At 36.6% G+C, this 16,300-nt stretch overlaps 2 protein-coding genes across 6 annotated transcripts in view; one reads left to right on the top strand and one right to left on the bottom strand.

The window, feature by feature from the left end:
- NDUFAF5 (NADH:ubiquinone oxidoreductase complex assembly factor 5) overlaps positions 1–4,231 on the bottom strand; it is a 32,980-nt gene extending 28,749 nt beyond the window's left edge. For all 3 annotated transcript variants that reach the window (XR_009497666.1, XM_059897778.1, XM_059897779.1), the window contains exons 1-2: positions 3,946–4,231; positions 1,680–1,720 (exon numbers count right to left, since the gene is read on the bottom strand). Coding sequence is in view for 2 of the 3 variants with exons in the window: in XM_059897778.1 (XP_059753761.1) it covers positions 1,680–1,720; positions 3,946–4,197 (293 nt within the window). In the remaining variant the exon portion in view is untranslated. The remainder of the gene's footprint in view (positions 1–1,679; positions 1,721–3,945) is intronic.
- A 49-nt stretch (positions 4,232–4,280) lies between these two features.
- ESF1 (ESF1 nucleolar pre-rRNA processing protein homolog) overlaps positions 4,281–16,300 on the top strand; it is a 65,857-nt gene continuing 53,837 nt past the window's right edge. Inside the window, exons 1-6 of one of the 3 annotated variants that reach the window (XM_059896054.1) lie at positions 4,281–4,359; positions 5,420–6,101; positions 11,366–11,775; positions 12,388–12,501; positions 14,475–14,575; positions 15,574–15,726. In XM_059896054.1, the coding sequence (XP_059752037.1) occupies positions 5,462–6,101; positions 11,366–11,775; positions 12,388–12,501; positions 14,475–14,575; positions 15,574–15,726 (1,418 nt within the window). In that variant the 5' untranslated portion in view covers positions 4,281–4,359; positions 5,420–5,461. Of the gene's footprint in view, positions 4,360–4,434; positions 4,484–4,587; positions 4,607–5,419; positions 6,102–11,365; positions 11,776–12,387; positions 12,502–14,474; positions 14,576–15,573; positions 15,727–16,300 lie in introns of those variants that run through there. The other 2 variants (XM_059896055.1, XM_059896056.1) reach the window with 2 other exon arrangements.

Raw genomic sequence — 16,300 nt, 5'->3', positions numbered from 1 at the left:
TGTAAAGTATTCAGCACAGTACAAATGTTCAACAATAGTTAGGACTTATTATTATCACCGACTTTAATAGTACTAAGTAGGCTTCACATAGCACAAATAAGACATTTAATAATCTGTTGGATTAGTTTAAAAAAATAAACATAAGATCAGTGTTGACAATACAAGCTATTCTAATAATAGAACATTAGTGTAAGACATTTTAGACTGTTATTTTTAATAATTTAATTCCAAAGAGTTACTGTTATTTTAAGACATGCTTTTAGCCAAAATCACAGTTTTCTCCACAGACCTGTGTTTTGCTCAGTACTATGACATAAAAAGACTGTAAAATCCAATCTGACTTGGAAAATTTAATGTTTCATTTATTAAATTGCAAATGACCTAAAATCCAGGCAAATGAATGACTACAGTATAGAGAATTAGCTATTTTTCAGATTTTTAAAATAACGAAACCAATGAAACAGATGAAATGAGGGTGATTTTTGCAACAATGAAGAATTTTTTTTTTAAACTTTATGAAACTGATTCACCCCAAGACTCTTTTAAGGAGCCAGGATATATCCAAAATATGATTTCAAGAGTTTGTGATTTTACAAAATTCCCCTTTTTTGAATAGACAAATGTAATAAATTCATCCCATATTGGTTTAATGTGTGTCTTTTATACAAAAGAGCACAAAAAGTGATTTGCTAACATCACAGAGCAATTCTATAGCAAAGCCATTATTTAACTGTGGTTCCTGCCACCTGGCTGTAAACTCAAAGCTTTTGTTATGCCTAGTATAGAGCAATGAATCCATCAAGGTTTTAATAATATTTGATGAAGGTGTTCTTTTCTCAAATCTGCCTCTATATAACTGTCATAAAACCCTTATTGCTATTAATAATACCTAAGATATAATGGCCAAAGTCTCATATAACTTGATGGGGGAACAAATCTAGGTAGACTCTCTCCTTCACTTACATGGTAAAAGGTTCTGTTATAATTTTAAACTTTTAAAGTTAGGTTTAGTAAATCTTAAAATTCACATGTCAATTATATCCATTTTTGGAGCAATCTTTCCATTACTCGCTTTTGACCAAATCAAGTGGAATAGCCATTCAGTCTTGGAGAGAAGCTGAGTTGTGCTTCCATTCATTCTTTTTTAAGACAACAATGAAGAAAAGAATACTTACTCTCTCAGACATAAAAAAAGGAGAGATCTAAGAGTGATTAAAATCACTAATCCTGGTAATAAATTCATCTAGATTCTGCCATTCCAGATATCAAGTTCTCAGCATTTAATTTCTCAAGCCTTCATTCAAAAGTTGATTGGGGCTTCCCTGGTGGTGCAGTGGTTAAGAATCCACCTGCCAATGCAGGGGACACGGGTTCGAGCCCTGGTCCGGGAAGATCCCACATGCCACGGAGCAACTAAGCCCGTGCGCCACAACTACTGAGCCTGCGTGCCACAACTACTGAAGCCTGCGTGCCTAGAGCCCGTGCTCTGCCATAAGAGAAGCCACTGCAATGAGAAGCCCGTGCACCACAACAAAGAGTAGCCCCCGCTCGCCGCAACTAGAGAAAGACCGCGCGCAGCAACAAAGACCCAACGCAGCCAAAAATAAATTAATTAGTATATTAAAAACATAATTAAAAAGAAAAGTTGATTGTATTTTATTATGACAATCATCACTTACCTGGCTATGTCATATACACGGTCTGCAATCCGACTTCCAACCTGACAGATTATAAGAGGCAATGAAGTTAAGATGAGTAGGTTTAACAGAGAAGTAACACTTTTTCCAGTATTCAACAATCCATAGGTTACTTATGTTTCAACATGTTAAGTTCCCTTTATCCCTTTTTCAATTTGACCTCAGCAACTTTCTTTTCAAATTCTGAATAGGAACATCATAAATTAAAGGAAACACACTGAGTTAATTACTTCAGAAGTCAATTTAAGTAAAGAAGACTAAATACTATATATATATATATACATATATATACATATATATGTATATATATGACTTTATATTCCATATGATACAAGAATGCAAGGCCAAAAAGCAACAGGATACCCCAATTAAAAAAAAAAAATCAACAGGAACATAACAAGCATGTTATTGTCTATAGATATTAGCATGAAGTATGTGAAAGTGAAAAATTAGTTAGCTGGGGATTATTATAGATCAATGTATAAGTGATCACTTAATAAAAACTCTATTATTTGATAACTACTAACAAACTCTGTGGAACTCCTAAATGAGTAAACAACTTTTCTGAGCAACATCTGCAAATTAGAAGTCAGCCAAATCTGAAGAAACCTCCTCAATCCCACCCTAATTTAAAAGAGGTCATAAGGTAGGCACCTCCGTTTTGCTGGGCTAGCTTCCTCTGGCAGGAATAAAGATGTGGGAGCCTAATATTCCACTCATTCCCTTATAAACATCCCAGAGTTTCTATTAGGACTTGAAAGTTCAGAACATATGTGTATTTGCTTTGGCGGGGGAAGGAGGGGTAAGGGAGGAGGGACAGCAGAAGTCTTTTCCCAGAGGACTCCACTGTGTACATCATTCCTAATATGAATACCTTTTGTTTATTATTTTTAAAAAAACTCCCATATACTTTATCTCATTTATTCTAGTCCTAAACACGGGTGAGGCCTCAGTCAAGTTGCAATCCAGGTGCTTTTCTTGGAGAAGAGTGGCTGGAAACTCACATCTTCTAAGTACATGTCACCATGAACCCTGAGGACAGAGTCACTCATCTGATCAGGCCAGGACTTGCACAGAGCTCTGCCCAAAGTAGGGGCAGTAAATGTTGGCTGCATTGGCTTGAAAGAACTCATTACACTTGATTTCAATTTCAGTCCATCCCTGAAGAAACACGAGGCCTGAGCTCTATGCTGCCTGTCCAGAAAGCAGAAACCTGTTCAAGTCCCTAGTCCGCCTAGGCAGAGAGGAAGAGGTCTCTCAAACCAGCACAGACAAATCAGAGATCTTAATTTATCTTAATGAGTCTTCCTAAAACACGAACCAGAGCCCATCACCCCATTGCTTAAAAGCATTCGACAGTCTCACATTCCTCTAGAGCCATGTTGGCCAACAGAAAAACAATCAGAGCTACATGAGCAACTTAAAATTTTCTAGTAGCCATTTTAAAAAGGGTAAAGAAATTAATTTTAACATTTTATTTAATCCAATATATCAAAAATAGAACTTCAACATGTAATCAATGTAAAAAGATATTAAGGAAATATTTTACATCCTCTGTTCACATTGTCACTGAAATCCCGTGTATTTTACATTTACTGCCCATCTCAAAGGGACATTCAAGTGCTCAATAGCTGCATGCGGCCAGAAATTACCATATCGAATGGACAGCTGAGATGGAGAAGAAAATCCGAAGTCCTTACCCATTAAGGCCCTCGTAAGCTGGGCCCTCCCTGACCTCCCAATGGAGGTCCCTGGAAGCCTCAACAAGATCCTTTCGGCCTCAGGGGGCTCTGGGTTTGTCTTTCCCTTTGCCTACAAGGCTTTTCCCCCCAGATCCCAGCCTGGCTAATTCCTCATCACGTCGTCTGCCTGAGCGGCCTTCCCTGACCAGCGCAGTCACCTTACTACTTCACTTTGTTACCTGGACTTACTTCTTTAGCTGAAATTATATTTTTTTGTTCACTGTCTCGCCTCCCACAAGAATGAAATCTCCTGAGAGCAGCGGTCTTACTTTGCCCTGGTCACACCTGTAATACAGGCACCATCTGCCGAGGTTATGAATGAAGAGCAACTTACAAACACCGGCGCCCGGCCGCTGGGAGACTACAGTAGAGGCCCAGACAGGCCGGTCGGCTGCTCAAGGTCACACAGCGAGGTGGGGGCGGCCGGGGCCTGGCCGGAGCTCCCGGACCCGAAGCCAAGGCTCGGCGCCGCCCTCCCCGCCGTCCCCGCCGTCCCGCTGACTCACCTCCTCCTTCAGGTAGTCAAACTTTATCCGCTCAGGCTGCCGGGCCGCCCAGTTCTTCTGTTTCCTCTTCAAATCCCGATCGAATATGTTTAGGGATCTGGGCGAGGCGCTGCCCAGGGAAGAGACGCCGGAGGCCACCTTCCTGAAGCCGACGTTCTTCGCGGGGACCCCCGCCGCTGGAGGTCGCCGCCACCGGGGCGGGAACCTGGTCAGCCGCAGCATCTCCAGCGGCGACGCCGCTTGCAGGCGCATTTATCGTGCGCATGCGCCGCGGTTTCAGAGAGGACTCTGGAGAGCTTCGCCGAGGGAAAGCGGAAGAAGTTCGGCCCAGTTCGCGTGCCATTACGGCTGCGCGTCACGCTGAGGATTGTGGGAGTGTGGGCTGACGTGAGGCTCGGAGAGGTCTCGGAGTTGGTGAGTGGGGTTAGGTTCCAGAAAAAGGGCTTGTCGAGGGGGCAGAATCGGTCTGTGACAGGGTCTCCGTCGGATTCGTGAGAGCCGCCCTCTTCCTCCTTGCCTTTCCGACTTCTTTCTTCAGGTTTTCTTGCTCTTCCTCCGGGTCGTGTTGAGGGACCTCAGCCCCAAAGCGGCTCTCTGAGGTTTGGGAGTTGGGAAGGAGATCCTAGTTCCGGGGTCACCCTGGTGTCCCCCGCGTTAGAGGGTGGGTAGAAGGGGAGGGTGGGCTACAGAGATGAGGGCGAGCGTTGGAGATGAGGTCAGGTCGCCTTCCCCTCTCCGAATATCTGGAGTGTATCAAGTGCTTTCGTTCTAAACATTTATACGCATTAGCTCTAATAGTTGAATGAAATGGTACCTACCCTACCCCATAAGACTGTTCAGAGAGTTAAATGTTTAATTGTATGAGTGCATCATAGTCAGGCCTTGCTTTTGAAACAAAGCACTACTACCATGTATTTATTAACTAGAGTGAGACTTCACCAGATTCATGAAGGGTGGTAGTATATAAAGGGGGAACTTTGAGCTAAACCTGAATTGATTTTGATCTGTTTAGTTAGGAGACTAGCCACGTTGAAGTAAATGCTGTTCCGGGTAGAATGAAGTAAGGATTAACAGAGAGAATGGGACCAGAACGTGAAGAAGCAAATAAGACCAACTGAGACTTAGGAATTTTTTGTTTTTAACTTGTAATACATACAAGTATACAAGTAGAAATATAGGATATCTAAGTGAGGGCAGTTGGCTAGTAATCATTTGCCCCCCTCCATAAAGACCTGGAATTCTGCTTGATTTTGCCTTAAATTTATTTCTGCATATGATCTGTACTCACAAGAAGATATTCTGATAGTTTTTTATTTTCTGCATGTGACTCAAAATGAGTTTGGGAAAGGAAATTAGACCTGTTACTTTTATTTTACTTACATTTACCTTAGAATACAGTATTGTGAATTAATATTTTCCCAAAGCATCTTATTTAATTCTATTAGTAACCTTTCATTATTGTTTTATTTTTTAGTGTTTGGTTTCTTCAAGCATTTGCCCAGTCAGACATTTAAAAATGGCATCCAAACAAGAAATAATGAGTGACCAGCGGTTTAGGCGGGTTGCAAAGGACCCGAGATTTTGGGAAATGCCAGAAAAGGATCGAAAAATCAAAATTGACAAGAGATTTCGAGCAATGTTTCATGACAAAAAGTTCAAATTGAATTATGCTGTGGATAAAAGAGGACGCCCCATCAACCATAGCACTACAGAGGACTTGAAGCGTTTTTACGACCTTTCAGATTCTGATTCGGATCTCTCTGATGAAGATAATAAAGCATTGAACCAAAAGAAAATGAAGAAGAAAAAACCCCAGACTAAAAACGAAAAAGAATCAAAAAATCTTGTTGAGGAGAAAAAGAAAGAAACCAAGAAAATTAATCAAAAGGATTCTGGAAAGAAGAATGATTTAGATAACTCTGGGAGAATTCAGAAAATGAAAACCTCGTGCAAATCTAAGAAGATAGAGTCAATAAGTCCCAAGAACGATAGCAAAGAATTTATACAAAAAAGTACAAAAGGGAAAAAAACCATTGTTCAACATAATATAGACTTGTTTCCCAAAGGAAAATTAAGGACAGTAGACTCAGGCACCTCTGAAATTGCGCAGTCTCCCAAAGTCAAGTATTCTGAGACAGGAAGAGAAATACAATCAGGTTGGTTGGAAAGAACTAAAGATTCTTTGGTATTACATTACTTATTTTTATACTGGCCTTTTAAAAAAGGAAATATATGTAATAAGTATTTTCATAGTATCATAAAAGTGGTCAAATGCTTATTTGGAAGTATAAAGCTATGAAAGAAAAAATACCATATGATAATGAATTTTTGATTTGATGCTATAATGGCTAGAAGAGAGACAAATAAAAATTTAGGTCTTGAGGCTAAACAGTGATTCTGATTTGTGGTGGGCACTAGTGACAGCTAGGTTCTCCAACCAGATAAAATGTTACATGGTCTCATCACAGGATAAAAAGAGGTGTGTCTGAAGAAGGTAAGTAGAGTTGGGTGCTCATTCCTTCCTTCATTCATTCAACTCCTTTTAGTAACTAATATGTGGCAGATAGAACATTGAGTAAGACATGGTTCCCCCATCTCAGGGCTACTGTTAGTGTATATGACGCCTGTGCAAATTAGAAAAAGAGGTGCCCTTCTGGACACACAGCACTTCCAGAGCTCACAGTTTGGTGAGGACAGCACCTTTGAGGGAGGTACAGGTTCTTTTCCCCTGAACAGACACAGCACTCCTGCAGGGTGTATGGCTTGGTGATTGGAGTTTGGCCTTGATTTCAGCCCTTCTTGACCCTTTGCAGATCACCTTTTGCAAATAACAACCTGCTAAACTCTGTGCAGTGGCACTGGTCTAAAGCAGTACTGTCCAATAGAAATACATGATTTTGAATTTTCTAGTGGACACTTTAAAAAGTAAGAAGAAACAGGTGAAATTAATTTTATTAATATATTTTATTTAACCTAATATATCAAAAGTTATTTCAATATGTAATCAACATAAAAAATGTAATGGGATATTTTATATTCTATTTTCATACTAATAGCAAGTTGGATGAGCCATCTTTCAGGTACTCAATTGCCACATGTGGCTGCTGGCTACCTTATTGGACAGTGCAGATCTAAAGCAGAAGAAATTAATCAGAACCATAATACAAAATAGAGTAATTTAAAGTGCCATAGAAGAACAGGGCTCTGAGAATTCGGAGGAGGAGGTCACTCAAGATATGGTAATCAGTAAAATTCATAGGTGAAGTGCTGTTTTGGTTGGGGTTTGGAAGAATTAAATTTGGGATTCAGAGTATTCTACATGGAAAGAACTTTTTGATCAGAGATATGGTTGGGCTTGCTCAGAAGAGATCAGTATTCCCATTTGATTAGATAATAAGGTGTCTGAAAGGGTGAGCGAATAATAAAGCTAGAAATGGTTGTTTGAAGCTAAGTGAGAAACATCTGACTCTAGTTCATGTTTACAAGTTTTCTAAGCTTATTAAAGTGTTGCATCACCTCTGGCAGCAGGAAATTTTGAGTGTTGGTATTGCTGATGGTTGATGTTGTAACTGAAAATTGGTGATGTTCAGATAAGCCAGACAAAGGCTGGCTGTGATTACAGGACCCAAGGAAGGTAGGCATCAGGAAGAGGCAGAGAGAAGTCTTGACAGGCCTCTGGGAAGGTAGGAAGTGTCAGGCAGTGGACAGAATTCTAAATAGCAGGGACTAGGGGTCAGGGGTGAGATTTGTAGTGGAACCAGACAGCAAACTGAGGTATAGGGACAAGGGATGTAAGTCTGGTTACTGAAAGTGGAGAATAAGATCAGGCTGGGAACAGCAGCAAGGTTGGCTTGATGCTGAGTTTGTGAGCGAAGTTAGTCTAGCATCCTTCAAATTTCACTAGATTTAGGGCATTAGATTAATATAACATATCCATATAATCCTTGGGGTTGATTTTACAGAATCTTTTGACGTATCTTTTTAAATTTAATTTTCTCAGTAACCATGAGAAATTAGGATATATTCATTAGGAAACAAGTGATCTATGTGAGGATACACAGAGCTGGGCCAGTAACTCAGGTCTTTGACTCTTTTTACCCCAGCATGTTGTTTGCTGTAATTTACATTGGTTCCACAGTCTAGAAAAAGCATTATCTGTAAGTAGAGATCAAGTGACTCCGCCAGCACTATCTTTTTTTCTTTATTCATTCATGACTTATCATTCCAGCAAGTACTGTGTACAAGGGGCTTTTTAAGTGCTATGAGGTAAAGATGATGTAAGGAGTTGCAGTTTAATATTACGTATCATTTTAAAATGTTGATGCCCAGCACTTGCACTCCTAAGAATTTATTTTAGGTAAACAGTTGGACATGTGTTTAAAGAATTGTGCATTATAGCATTGTTTTTAAAATTTTTTAAATGGTAACATAAAATCATTAGGGGATTGATTAAATAAGTTATGATATATCCAAATATGTTCATGACATAAGAAGTTTGAAAAATAGGTTACATGGGAATTCCCTGGTGGTCCCATAGTTAAGACTCTACACTTTCACTGCTGAGGGCACGGGTTCCATCCCTGTTCAGGGAACTAAGATTCCCAAAAGCTAAGTGGTGCGGCCAAAAAAAAAAAAAAACATAGGTTACAAAATAGAATAAATGGTATGACTAGCTACTTAAATTAGTGGGCACATCATAGAAAACAAATTTAGGGAGTTATGTACCAAAATAACCACTCAGTTATCTCTGAATGAAAAATTACTAGTCATCTTTATTTTCTTTGCTCAACCATATTTTCTTAATTTTTTACAGTGAGCATTCATTACTTTTATAATCATAGGGAAAATGATAAAGCATTTTTTTAAAGTAGGTGAATAATAGTAGTGTTTATAGTCACTACTAGAGCAGTACCATCTAGGAATAGAGGCAGTTACTTATTTTTCTATTCCCTCATTATTTAGAATAAGGCTGTGTACAAGGTAGGCTCTGAACAAACGTTTAGTGAATGAATAAATATTCTGAATGTAATTGATATTGTCAAAAATTTTAAAATACTAGATCTCTTTAAGTCTCCCATGTATCAATTTATTATACAACCCCAAATGTGATATGTGTACCATTGTCACGTGAGAAGATGTCATATGTCAGGTGATACTCAAACTTTTTTTATATTAATAGTTACGTAGTTCAATATCTTAGGTAAAAAAATGTAACCACCATATCACGTTTGTGGCTTCAGGGATATTGTTTAGAACAAGCTAATATTTTTAATTAAAAAAAATTCAGCTTCATGAAAAATATCAGTGACAGGCAAAAATCATGAAAATTGTATAGTAATAACTGACGTTTGAGAAATATTGCAATATTAGATAGAGCTCTATCCCCAAGGTGTTATTTTAAGCAGGTTGCTTAAAAGTGAATTCTAATGCTTATCTAATAGTAACTTTCTTTCACTATCATGGTGGTGTTTTTCTGATCCCATTTATAGAACTTATGATAATGCCTTTTTTTGGCTTTTTCACATCTACTAGTTAGTTATCTTTTATTACTCCCCCCTCTTGTGGTACTAAAATAAAGCTCAGTTCCTACTTTCCTCCTAACAAAACTCCTTTTCATTTGGTCTCAGGTCGGGCATCTTTTTGAAGCCTTCCTTATTATAAATACCTCTCTGCCGGCAAATTTAGGTGTTTCTCTCTGTGGTGCTTTAGAACATAATTTCATAAATCAGTAAATGATTTCTTTTGTTTATGAGCTCATGAAGAGCATGGGATCATGTTATAAATCATCTCCCTTTTTGGTCCCCCCAGCTCAATTCTTTGTACATAGTACTCAATATTTGGTCAGTGAATGACTATTATAAGATTATAGGACCACTTATAGGCTCTATCCACTTAAAACCTGTGAATCAGAAACATAAGCTCCAACTTAAAGATGAATAAGATATATAAGATATATCTATACTCACACAGATATGCACAGAATAGATAGAAGCATATGATTGTTTTAGAAATAGGAAATCAGTCCTCTCTGTGTATAATGAGGGCCAAAAAAAAACCCAGTTTAAGGTGAAACCAGTCTTTCACACATATATTGCTAACCATAAGTCAGTTGCAAACTTTAAGATGTAGCAGAAAAGTTATTATTTTGCTCTCTTCATAAGTGATCTTATCCACATCACAACTTTTGTTATTATATACAAGAATCAGTCAAAAATTTTATCTCCAGCTCAGACTTCTCTGAGCTGTAGACTCATACAGCCAACGGCCTTCTCTATGTCTCCTCTTAGATGGCTCAAAGGCACTTCCAGTTCAACATATCCAAAACCAAATTCATGATATACCTCCACCAAACAAACTTGTTCTCTTCCATCATTACCTCTTTTTCTGTCTGTCCATCTAACTAGCTAGCTCCTTCTGCAAGCCAAGAAGCTAGGACTCATCTTTGATACTGCCCAGATTCCCCATATCAAGCCCCTGTCACTGATTACTGTTGGTCTTACCTCCTGACTCTGAAAGTCAAGAGCGACTCACTACTCTACATCTTTCCTGCCACCAACTTAGTGCTACCTTCATTTCTCGCTAGGAATACTGTACTAACCTTTTAATTCTTTTTCACATCCACTCTTAACTCCCTCTAGTCAGGTTTTCTACACCATTGCTGAGGTGATCTCAATATGCAAATCTGATGATGTCCCTCCTTCTGAAAATAGCAGTGGCTTCTTATATGTTTTTATGATAAAGTCCAAAGCTACATGGCACCTACCTAACTCTTCAGTTTCATTTTCTACTTGACTTCTGTACAAGAAGACTTCTGGCTATCTGTAATCCAGACATGCTTGCCAGCTTTTTTCTATTAATGGATCTTTACATATGCTTTTCTTGCTATTTGGAACATTTCCTTCACCTGTTAGTCTAACCCTGACTACTTAGTTCCTCTTCATCCTTCTAGTAGCAACTCGTTTATCACCTACTTAGGGACCCCTATTTTGTGCTCTCATAGCATCTTGTAACATTTCTTCTTGACACTTATCCTAGTTGTAATTTCATTTTTTTATGTGCATTGATTTGATTGATTTTATTTGATCAATAACTGTCCATCTATCCTCTTCACCTGACTGGAAGCTTATTGAGGGCATTGATTGCTTCTCTTTTGCCAATGGTAGTATATTGAGTACCTAGCACAGAGCAGACACTCCATAAATATTGAATGAGTATATGAATCTACTTGTGTGATCTGGGTATATATTAAGATTTCTATTAAATAACTTGGTTAGGCATGAATTTTGCTGAATTTATATTTTCCTTTAGTCTGTTTCATAGAAATTATATTTTTACTGGATTTGAGGTCAAAATAACTTGGATTTAATTTAATTCAGTGTTTACGTTTTCTTAATTTCTCCCACCTTTGACCTTTTTGCAGTGGTTCCATTTATAATGGCAAGAGACAGTGATGGTCATGAAAACTCAGCAAGTGGTAAAATGTTTGACAAAGAAGCTCTGGAGGAAGATTCAGAAAGTGCTAGTGAAATAGGAGGTGATGAAGAATCTGAAGATGAAATTACAGGCATTTGTAGAGCTGTTGCTGCTGATCTTCATGATGATGATGGTGATGATGATGATGGAGGGAATGAAAATGATGAGGAGGAAGATGAAGATGAGGATAGTGAGGATGATGATGAAAGTGACAGTGGCCCCGATCTTGCGAGGGGCAAAGGCAATATAGAAACTAGTTCCGAAGATGAAGAAGATATGGCATATTTACTTCCAGAGGAATCTGGTTTTGAGCATGCTTGGAGAGAATTAGATAAAGATGCTCCTCGGGCTGATGAGGTGACCTTTTGAATAAATAAGATTATTTGTCAAGACTACAGTACAAGTAGCTGTTATAGATGGTAGGATTGATGTCATTAAATTAACAAGGAAAAGCTTTATTGGTAAATAATACTCTTGATGATGATTCTGATTAAAACTTCTTGATACAGAATATACCTATATAAAGTACATGTCTGTCCAAGCAGATAGGGATGAACTTCTATATAAATAATTAAAAGTCACATGAAACTTTTAGAAAATTCTTGTTTTAACTAGGAGTTTATATTTCAGTTCCTACTGCACCTATTAGAAATGCTGTAGATTAATATACTCAACTTTCCTACTTATGGGTGGCAGAATAGCTTAACAAACTTGGTGGTTAAAGAGTCAGCTCATCATCGTGTTCTGATTCAAGAACTAAGAACCAATAAGAGAAAGTGCTTTTCTGTTGACAGTTTTACTTTTGTGTGACTCATCTGAAGTTTTCTCTTACATATTGAAACCACTTAAATACTATATTAATGATTTCAGGATTTGGGGAAAAGAAGGCATTATATTTTTACTATCTTAATTTTGCAAGCATTGGGAATGATATAGATTATGTCATATTTAATTTTTCTCATTTCTTAGATTACGCATCGATTAGCAGTTTGCAACATGGACTGGGATAGATTGAAGGCAAAAGATTTGCTGGCTCTGTTCAATTCATTTAAACCTAAAGGAGGTGTTATATTTTCTGTAAAGGTGAGAATTGATTTTATTTTGAAGTAAATATTTCTAAGCATTCTAAGTTAAATCTCTTTTTTTAAAGTTTTCCTTCTAAGGAAAATAATCTGGAAGTTGTCCAGTACAGTTAAGGCACAAAACTGATATAATAGGTATGAAAGTAAGAAAGGAAGAGGTAAAATTATTGCTCAGTTATATGATTGTGTTTAATTAAAACAAATCAACTGAAAAGCTGTTATAATAAAGCTCAGTAAAGGGACAAGGTATAAGATAAATATTAAAAAAAAATGCTTCATTACTAGCATTAACAAGAAGAAAAATTAGCAGCAGAAACATGTAAAAGCCTTAGAAATTACCTTAAACAATATGACCTATATGAAGTAAGCTGTTACTCTTGATAAATAATACTTGAAAAACTTAAATTTTGAGATACCATATTTCTAGAGAGACCGCACAGGTATTAAGACTCCAGGCTTTGTAGTATGACAGACCTATATTCAAATCTTTGATTCTGATGCATGCTGTATGATCTTGTGCATTTTATTGATTAATTTCTCAAAAGTGTTTTCTCCTCTAAGTAGATACAACAGTAGTATTTTTTAAGGTAGTGGTAAGGATTAAATGAAAAGGAGATCACGCTAAGTATTTAGTACAGTGCCTGAAACAGCTCTAAATTACTGTTGTTCAGTTTAAATATTTAAGATGTCAGTTCTGCAGTTTTAGTATAGTTTCAATCAAAATCTCAGTTCAAATGAAAGTTAAGAAAAAGGTTACCATTAATCATCTAAAAGAATAAACAAGTGAGAATGACTCACAAGTTTTTGAGAAATCATACCAGTATAAAAGGATTCACCGTATCAGTTACCATATCTCAACATTTTATAATGCTACAGAATTTAATAGCTTTGGGTAAAAGTACAGGGACAACTTGATGGAATAGGTAGATAGAAGAGTTTGTATGATAATTTAGATCAAAATAAACTTCTTGAGTACGTGGTATTGGAACAAATGGACAAGTCCTTGTGTGGAGAGCTTAGTGCAGATCCTCATAATAGCCCCAAATGATAGCCAGATGAAATAAAGAAAAAAAATTTTAAACTACAGGTAGAATAAAATAGAATGGTATTTTTGTTAAATCTTGTGTTTTAGGAGATGGGCAGTAGGAATCTCTAGACTTATAAAGAGGAAAAAAAATACAAAGAATCAACAGATGTAAGCATACATACTAAAAACTTCTGCATTGAAACCTATTTTATGCAACTTAGATGAGTAAGAAAAACTTGGATCCCCTAGTGGATAAATTAGATATTTCAAACAACTCAAAAAAGTGTACAGTAGTTAATAGATGAATATTAAGCCCAGTTGTATCAAAACAATGCAGATTAATACAATTATATTTCTTGCATCTCAAAAGTAGCCAAGATAGAAAAATACCAAATCTAGGCGAGTGTGAATCCTTCTTATACCAAGACTATATCTAACCTGTGTGATAAGATTGTCATCAGTTCTTTTTTATTTAAAGAATTTCTTTAAAAGAAAGCATTGGATAAGCGATATGATTTTAGGGATAAGATAGGGATTACAAAATTATTTTTCTTCATTGTTTTATATATTTCTTTAATCATTTTAATATATCTCATTTAAATTATTTAATCCAATCATTTTTACACGTGTGTGTGTGTGTGTTTATGTATCATTCCTTGAACTTAGAATCTTGTTGCACTTTTCTTAATTTTTCCCTTAGAACCCAGAATGTATGGAGGAGATATTCTATTTTTGTTCCCAAGCCCACATCTGTTAATTCCCAGCCAAAATGACTATTTTTAAGATTATTCCTCAGGATGCTTTAGCTTCCTATAGTGGGTTTGGAAGTGAAGCATTCTTGCTGTTTTCATTGAGTCCAGTTGTTTAGAGTTCCTGACCTTGACAGGTCTGTATATTATAAGAAAAGGGAAATATAAATTACATTAATCTTATTTTTTTGTGTTTAGATATATCCTTCAGAATTTGGAAAGGAGAGGATGAAGGAAGAGCAAGTTCAAGGACCAGTAGAGTTATTAAGCATTCCTGAAGATGCCCCTGAAAAGGAATGGTATTAAAACACTCTAGAAAATAAAACTAAACCTCATGAGTTTGTGTCACTAGTTCAGAATTCTGGTCACTTTAATAGTTGGGACTAAAGTTTACACTTGTGCCATTCATGGTTAAAACAGGTTGCAAAGCAGGTTAAAGTCTGTCAGAAGTGGCACACTATTCCAGTAACATTTTTTGTGTGTATTTGTATTTCTATATGCATGAAAATTATTATTGCAGTTTTAAAAACATGTCATGATTAAACTGATTTAGGGGTCTCAGCCTCATTGCCCTGAATCAGTAAGTTTTGCTTTTTTTCTAACATGTTGCTTTTTATGTAAATGGCATTGAAACTATTTGCCTTCAAATTATGTAATTTCTCTTATTTAAGGATTAAATAGAAAAATACAAGAATAGTAGAAAAAGTTCTTAATCATCGTAATGTAGTATAGAAAAAAGTTTGAGGTAGTTTTTAATCCACTAGGTGGAGCTATATGTGCACTTAATAAAAATTGGTGGCAAAAGAGAGCAGATGAAGACCCTCAAAGAATATGCTATAGTTAAGTAAGTTGAATTTACACCATGTAGACTTGACAACACCTGAATAAAGTTTTACAAGATCAGTAATTTCTTTATAATAAAAACCAATGCTTTCCTAGACTATTTTATAATACAGTGATCCTCTCCAGTGGTTTTACTTGAGAAGGCTGTACGTGATAGCAAAACAAACAAAAAATAGCTATTCTAAGAATTAAAATCACAGGTAAGCACATGTAGTTCTTGCTTTCCTTTTCTAGATATCAAATTCCAGTCAAAATCCCTGGTCTGTACCTTGTCAAAATAATAAATTGGCTTAAGTATTTAATGTTCATGAAGGCAAAATCATAAAGGAAGGTTGGATTGGAATAAAAACCAGTTTGTAATATATTTTTCTTGGAACAATTACATTTATTTTTTAAAGGGAGAGAGTATTTGTGTTCCTGTTTAAGTAAGCCTAATGAGCTTTTCCCCTTTTAGGACCTGTAGAGAAAAACTGAGAGATTATCAATTCAAACGACTGAAGTACTATTATGCAGTAGTAGACTGTGATTCTCTTGAAACAGCCGCTAAAATTTATGAGGATTGTGATGGCCTGGAATTCGAAAGTAGTTGCTCATTCATAGATCTAAGGTAATCTAGTATGTGTTGTACCAATTTAATCTTGTAGCACAACGTGTTTATAAGAATTGAAATACTAGAACTGGTAGTGCTCTCTGTCCTTTCACATTCTAAGAGGATTTTTTGCTTTTGGTGAACTCTCTTGTAGAACATCACTCTTAAGAAAGAAAACTGGAATGAGAAAATGCTAAAGTATTAGGTATGAGTCACCTCACATTTATGTCCTTGCAGATATGTCAGATATGCTTTTAGGATGATGGGTTTTATGTAGCGATATTTCTTTGCAACTTTTAGAACTAGGAACCAGGGTGAAGTAACTTTTTAAAAAGCATTGAGGTGGAGGCAAAGGAATTTGCTTGTAATAAACTCGTATCTCTTGATCTGTGCCATCCAATACAGTAGTCAGTAGTCAGTAGTCATATCTGGCTTATTTACATTTATTTAATTAAAAATTTTAAAAAGTTTAAACTCATTTGCTTAGTCACACTAGGCACATTTCAAGTACTTAATGACCACATGTTGGGCAGAACAGATACAAAACTTTACCATCATCACAGAAAGTTCTTTTGGGCAATGCTGCTCAGTG

Source organism: Balaenoptera ricei, chromosome 15 (assembly GCF_028023285.1).
Source record: "Balaenoptera ricei isolate mBalRic1 chromosome 15, mBalRic1.hap2, whole genome shotgun sequence".
Taxonomy (NCBI): domain Eukaryota; kingdom Metazoa; phylum Chordata; class Mammalia; order Artiodactyla; family Balaenopteridae; genus Balaenoptera; species Balaenoptera ricei.
Note: the sequence above shows the minus strand (reverse complement) of the source record. Positions and strands in the feature narration are given on the sequence as shown.